Here is a 7,397-nt window from a genome sequence, read left to right as displayed (position 1 = left end):
GCAGCCCTCAAAATCATTAGAAATTAACAAGCTAAACTAAGAACTGTGTAAGTGCTGCTGTTAATAAATGAAAGTGGAATTAATTTGTGTGAATTTTCTTAAATCTACGTTTTTAGTATCCTTATGTTCTTCTGATTTTCTTATTTATATTCTGTATATACGTCACCTCTAATTTATAGTTGTCTTTCTAGCTTTTATTACTTTCACTTTGCTGCTGTGACATTGCAAATTTCCCCCTTGTGGGACTAATAAAGGATATTCTGTTCTATTAATTAAGAAGTTGCATACAAAACTAAGGTAAACATATAAACCTACATGCAGAAAAGTTTTGCTAAATACTGTAAAAAAAAAAAATTTAAATCAGGCTGCAATACTGTTAGGTTCTCAAACTGTCAAAAAGATCCAAATAACAGCAAATATCTCTAAAATAATTATATTGTTAGTTGATATAAATACAAGTAAACTTGTGTAATTTTATTGTCAGACATTTTAAAAGAATTACCACTCTTTATAAATATACAGATTTTTGTGGTGAATATTATTCAGTCTTGGCTATTTTTTCATTTTTATACGTCAGAGTTCCGTTCCTACAGGGCAACGCAAGTCGATTTTCGCCACAAGTTGGAACCCCAGCGAAAATGTAAATAAAGGCGTTACGTGCATCACGATATTGACCAGTCTTTTGGAAAAGTCATGAATACCAACGACCAAAGTTGTCTTATGGCGCCATGTGACGACGTGTCTGTCTGCTCCACTCGTCAGCTAGTTCCACATAACCAGTTCCGACGTAACGACGAAGCGCCGTAGGTCGATGATGTCGTAAACCAAGGACCCCCTGTAGTAGTTACTGCTATTGGATGAAGAAATCAAGAGGGCAGAAAAAAATGATGCTCGTCATTCTGAGTTTAACAAATGTAGTTTTTTTTTTTTTTTTTTTAGGGCCACTCAGACGTACCAACCCTGTAGTGGGACTTTTTTTCTCCACTGAAAACCATCCATTAGAGGTTCCAAAGGTACAGTTTCTGCGGTTGGAACTTGCACAAAGTTTTAGGTTGCACTAAAACAGCTCAATGCTACCAGCCTGAGCACTATAAATGTACAGCTGGACGTTGTGACTCAGCTCTCGTATTGGATTGCATTAGATTAAGCATGTGCTCTAGATAAAGTGCTCTGAGTGTGAATCATTTTATCAGACTTTTTAAGGCAGTTTAAATGTCTTGGATGCCAAAATCTTAATTGCGCTGAGTGACAAGATGCTACAGCTGTCAGATTAATGTAGAAATCGCACTATTTGTTACAAAATGGAAGCAGAAAGTGCCAAGAAAGTAAAATACTCAAGTAAAAGTACCTGAAAACTGTATTTGAGTAACTGAGTTACTTTCCACCACTGAGTGAACTGAACACAGTTTAAGTTTCGACGTCACCCTGCGTGACCCAAACCTCAGACATGTGAAGTGTTGACATTACAAAGGCGGCGCTTCAATAATCTCCTCAGACTATAAGAGGGACTCTGAGCCCCGAGTGGCTTCACAGCAAGCCTAGCATAGAAGTCCACTCATCTGCTAGACAGAGCAGTGCTGCGCTCACTCGTCTGGCTGTTCTTCACCCAAGCAGCCGGTGAGTAAACCCACATCAACATCGATCAGAGATGATTAACAGATCTGGATCTATTCTAGCAAACTTATTCTGGAGCTGCATGGAAGTCGGTGGAGTTTATTTCACTTTTTTAGCTGCAGAAAATTCCAAAAATTCAAGACAAAACAAACTGGGCTGCAGATTTACAGCTTCAGAGATCATTGTGGAGGTTAAACGATAATCTATAGTGTATTTAGTAATGTGATTAAACATGTAAAGTTAGTTACTTCTTGAAGTTTTTTGCTGCAGATGATCATATTGATTGTTTCAGCACCTCTGTCCTTTATTTAGATTTAAACGATAGTGTTAAAATTTGATATAGATACAGTTTCTAACACCAGGGTCATAAGAAATCAACTGTTTTTATGATGCATTAATCTGATTGGAAAAAAATCCTAAAATGTGAACACACCCTGGGGGTATTTTTGTGCTTTATTTAAGACATAGATTGTTGTTTACTTTATTTACCAGACAATTATGTTGATCAATCAGCTGCTTGGTTTGATTTTTTAGCATTTGCCGATTAATACAAGATGAATTTCAGCACTGATATTAAAATATCATCTTCTTCAATTTTTTTTGAAGAAATACATGTTTTTTTTCTTAGAAAACTGTTTTTTTTTAAACAGAAAGCTGTTAAAAGTTTTCTCATCACATGCAGCTGCCCAAGAACTCCAGCAAAAGAAGAATGTTTACAAGGATTAATTTGCAGTTTTCGATTCTCAGGATTCAATACAGGACTTGGTAAAGCTGAAATATCAAAGATGCAGTTTCTTTAAAGCTTCCAGAATTTCAATTTTACACATGTTAAGAGTTTTTTGAGAGTGCGCAATAAGTAAAAATAATTATTCTTTGGCATGAAAAGACTGTTTCCTGCTAGAGCGGACCAAAGAACCATTTTTGAACATTACATAAAGTGTGCACACATTTTCTTATATCTTATATTTGTTATTTTAGAAATCTAAATTCTCCGGGTTAGGCTCTGTAAATCAAAGATGCAGTTTCTTTACAGTTCACAGAATTTAAATTTTACAGTTGTTGAGTTTCTTGAGAGTGCACAAGAAGCAAGAATCATTATTTGATGACATGAAAAGACAGTATTTCCTGCTATAGCTCACCAAACTGTCATTTTTGAACATTACATAAAGTCTGCACCCACTATCTTCTCATTTGTGAGTTATATTTGTTACTTTGGACATCTAAATTCTGCGGGTTAAGCTGTGTTCAGGACTGTCATTTTCATTGGGACACGGTGAGCGGATTGATCGTTGAGCCTCTCGGTGCATCGCTCAGCGTTTCTGCCGTGTTGTCCTTGCTTAACGAGATTACGCCTGGCTTGAAACTGAGAGGGGAGCACTTTATTAACTTGAGCCGGGGATTATGGGAAATTGGGTCATCTTCCTCAGGGACAGGCTGCAGCGAGGTGCGATCACTGGGTGTATGTATGACGGTAAATCCTGGATCGCGCTCGTCGCGTCAGTAATCGGATTACGTTCTGTAATGTCACACAGAGGTGACTGGAGCTGCAAGTTACCTGTTGCTTGAAATTAGACCAAATTAAATTACCCTTTACTTCCTTGTAATGTTTTTTTTTCTTGTTGTTTCTGTTGTTAAGATTTCACCACGACGACTACACTTCCGAGAGGTGTCTAAAGCCAAAAGCCTGCAACGCACGAATCACAAATAACAGCAAGAAATGAATCTCGAGCCACCCAAAGCTGAGATCAAGTCGGCCACCAGGGTCAGCGGAGGCCCCGCGACCCCACGCAAGGGACCCCCCAAGTTCAAGCAGAGGCAGACCCGCCAGTTCAAGAGCAAGCCTCCGAAGAAGGGAATCCAGGGGTACGTTTACCATTGTTTTATTGCTCAGAAGCGTCAGAACTAGTCAGCAACAGCATTCTCTGTGGTTCATCTTGAAAATTCCTCAATATGCTTTAGTATATCCAGAACTCTGCTGCCCGCCTCCTCACCCACATCACCCAAAAACCTCCAGTCCATCCAGTTCAAAGTCCTCCTTCTGACCAACAAAGCCCTCCACAGCCAAGCCTCTCCATACCTCAACCAAGTACCTAAACCTGGTTGGACAGATCCTTCTCCATATCTGCTCCGACTCTCTGGAACTTCCTACCCCAACACATCCATACCTGCACTGACCTGACCACTTTCAAATCACTCCTCAAGACGCACCTGTTCAGAACTGCTTGTAAAATATAATACTAATCTATTTTTATCTTGTGTTTTTTGCCTTGTTTTATAATGTTCCTCTGTTTTAATGTTTGCAGATTTGGTGATGACATCCCTGGAATGGAGGGCTTAGGCACAGGTGAGTTCACGATAAGGTTTAAAATATTAGTTTTTCTGACCAACAAGGGTTCAAACAACCTCACATGTTCTTCTTATTTCATAGACATCACCGTCATTTGCCCCTGGGAGGCCTTCAATCACCTGGAGCTGCACGAGCTGGCCCAGTACGGCATCATCTGAGCCTTCGAGCGTCTTCCTGTGATCCCCTGAGGATCCCAGGCGACGCTCCTTAAACCACCTGCCTCGGGCTCCGACTCCAAGATTCAAGTGGAACCGCTCCAAACAAACAACCACAACGAACTGTAATGAACACAAAAAATTGAAAAAGAGAGAAAAAACATCTACAAAAAAAAAAACACCTTCTCTAACTCTGGATTCTTCCTCATCTCACTCACAACATCTGCTGATCTTTAGCATCCGTTGAGTTTCTCCCGACTTCACCGAGTAGCTCTGCGCCGTTGTTTCCTTAAAAACAGCCGCTCTCTCCTCTTTCGCTCTGTCTTCTACCTTCGTTTTCCTTCTTTTCTATCCCCCTCACGGACCAAACACGAAACATACGCAAGCAAGGCAGCCTCAGTTTGAGTTTAAGTGACAAACCCGTGGAGTGGGTGGGTTCCCGCTTCACGAGCTTCGGTGCCTCTTTTCGCCACCTTCAGAGGCTTCACCATCGACGCCGAACGTATAAAAAAAAAATAAACCTGAATTCTGTAGAGAGCCGACAACAGCTTGCCATTGCTGAGCGTAACCTTCCAGTGGGTAAATCGGATATCCCTCTTTTCCCTCTGGTTTTAAACTGCACCCGACTTCACCAGGATAAATTCTCTACCGTCGTCATTTGTGGAATTCCGCTGGTAGTTGATGAATGTGAGGAAATCTGGCGGCACATCAGAAATCAACCACACAGATAATAAACCTCAAAGAAAACCCGAATTATTTCATGACAGCTACCGATAGTTTGTGTCGTCATTGGCTTCGAATCTCCTTTGTACTGTTTTAATGTATTCTATGTTTATTGTGTGTTTATTTCTCATACTTTCACTTTGCCCTGTGGGTTTATATTTGTGTTTTTAAGCTCCTTATTTTAGTCGTAAAGTTTAGAATATTTTACATTTTTTTCTCATTGTCCTTCAACCATCTGCCAGTTTGTTTGCTTCTGATTTCACCTCCATCATCAGCACCACCCTGCTGCCTGCCACACTTTCAAAACATTATTATTCTAACGGTGAAGATAAGTTTTACCTGTTGACGTGAAGCTGGTGGAGGCAGAGGGATGAGCGGGATGGATGCTTCAGTTCACAGCCAGAAGAGATGTGTAATGGAGCTTTGTCCTCTCTACAGGACGAGGGAACAAAAAATAAAGTATAAAAAGAGGAAAATAAAACTGTAGTCTTTCATTGTGGTCAGATTGTTCCCTAGAGTGTGTAGCTCAAGATCTCAAGGGTTTTATTTATCACATGCTCATATACAAGCCTTGAATATAGAAAAATTCAAAAATGAGGAGTGAGGAGACTAAAGTAGAAACACATGCAAGCTAAAAAAAAAATGTGTATTAAAGCACTTTCGGTTCAAGCATATTAAGTAAATTTCACATGCATGCTAGTTTAAGTGCTTAATTTAAGATGCACTTGTATTAAATTTCAGCAAATGCAATACTGAACTATGAACTTAATATATTTTAATCCACTTATAATATTCAAGCAATAATTTAAATACAAAATTGCTGGTATCTGTGATTACAAACACACAAATGGTAAAAGTGGCAGTATTTGTGCTGAGATGATGATATGAATATTTAAAATGTTCTTTTTGACGTAAATTATGGATATCTGTAATATAGATCCAGTCTAGTTGTTAAAATGCTAAAACTGCTTATATTCAATACACGGTTAACACATTATCCTTTAACTTAAATAATGCTTTTGGGCCAAGTTAGAAATTTTGTATTGTACATTTACGGAACATAATGGCATTATGGTAAATAAACTGTTGAGTAAATCAGTTGGAAAAATATAACTTCTATGTTAAAACAGTTTTGAGTGAGCTAAGGTTAGCTTCAAGGCTACTGTAGTGGAATATAGTCTGCTAACTAGCTAGCTCTTCATGAAATGTCACCCAAACAGCACCAGTGTTGGATATTATAAACTTAAATATAAAGTCATAAAGTTGATAAGCTGGTGTGAAATAGAAATAATAAAAACGTTAATGCATTATTATTCGTCTAATACTTGGACAGTTGACGTTAGCTTGCTAGCTAGCTGAATGAGGTCTAGCTAACGGCAAACGCTAGCGAGCTTAAGTTAGCATTAGCTAAGCAGCGGCTAAACGGAAGAAGCTTAAAGATAGATATTTTTATACGGAGATATAATTATCATGGCACGAAATAAACGTTGCTTTAGTTATTATTGAATCTACATATTCTGTTGCAGGATTAGTTGGTTTTAACTTCTTGTTTTGTGGTCGACAGAAGCTAAATCATTGATGATGTTGTGTTAGTGATGATTGAAAAAAAAAGTATAGATAGAGCGAATACTGGGTAGGATCAAACAAGGCATTCACAACCAAGAAAAATGTTGAATAAACCAGGTCAAAAAACGGGAGAGTTTCTTTGATGCAATTCAATATGACCTTATTAACAGCTAAAAAGAATTGCCTAATTTAAGACACGTCACTGCTTTACAAATTTGAGGACCACTGTGCAACAAAATTTCCGGTTTTTATTTTTGCTTGTAACAACATTCTAAGCAGCCGTGTGACACCAAAACATTTCAGTATGTGACGTGCTAGCAAACTTATAGTTCTCCCGCTCACAGGAAACAAATCAGTTTGACACTACAAGTCCACTGACGCAGTAACTGAGCGATATACTTGTTCTAAAGCCTTAACACGTACCTGAAAAGAGGTTAATGTCGGTATAATGATCTGGAATCACTCCTCCACGATCATTTAAAGCTCCCGGGCAGCTTTCAAACACAGGTGCGTCACTCAGAGACATCCAGCCTGACAGCCACCAGCTACCGGGGACTGGGGAGGACGGAAAATGCGGACCGGATCTTCACAAACCTGGCGTTCTCTGGAGGAAAAACGCGAACTGGATTTCCCTAAAGGTTACATATTCCCATAACAGCAAAGTGGAAGGGACTGAGATGCGTGTGTCTCTCGGCCAAAGCGTGAGAGTTGGCGGCCATGTTTATACTACATTTGTCAAACATTTCAGTCATTTTCAGTCATACTTTTCAGACTAATTTTTCATAATCCTCCCGGCCATTTAAATCGGTGCATCTCCCAACTTTATATTTTAGATATATTTTTTTTAATTTACTACATTTGTTAAAAACGTTATTGGATTAGCTGTAAAATGATGTCTTTAAAATAAAAGTTGGCCTTTTTGAGATAAATGGTTCCTCACAGCGATACTACAAACATATGATGATAATTTACAGGATATAAATTCGTGAAAA

The 7,397-nt window shown here is 38.8% G+C and overlaps 1 protein-coding gene across 1 annotated transcript; it reads left to right on the top strand.

Moving 5' to 3' along the window:
* The first annotated feature begins 1,490 nt into the window (after nucleotides 1–1,490).
* Nucleotides 1,491–5,320, top strand: pde6gb (phosphodiesterase 6G, cGMP-specific, rod, gamma, paralog b). The gene is made up of 4 exons (XM_023284741.3): nucleotides 1,491–1,617; nucleotides 3,251–3,477; nucleotides 3,918–3,958; nucleotides 4,043–5,320. The coding sequence occupies exons 2-4, from the start codon at nucleotides 3,332–3,334 to the stop codon at nucleotides 4,117–4,119; spliced, it is 264 nt and encodes an 87-aa protein (XP_023140509.1). The 5' UTR covers nucleotides 1,491–1,617; nucleotides 3,251–3,331; the 3' UTR covers nucleotides 4,120–5,320.
* The last annotated feature ends 2,077 nt before the right edge of the window (nucleotides 5,321–7,397 follow it).

Source organism: Amphiprion ocellaris, chromosome 18 (genome assembly GCF_022539595.1).
Source record: "Amphiprion ocellaris isolate individual 3 ecotype Okinawa chromosome 18, ASM2253959v1, whole genome shotgun sequence".
In the NCBI taxonomy this organism is placed as follows: Eukaryota; Metazoa; Chordata; class Actinopteri; family Pomacentridae; genus Amphiprion; species Amphiprion ocellaris.
Note: the sequence above shows the minus strand (reverse complement) of the source record. Positions and strands in the feature narration are given on the sequence as shown.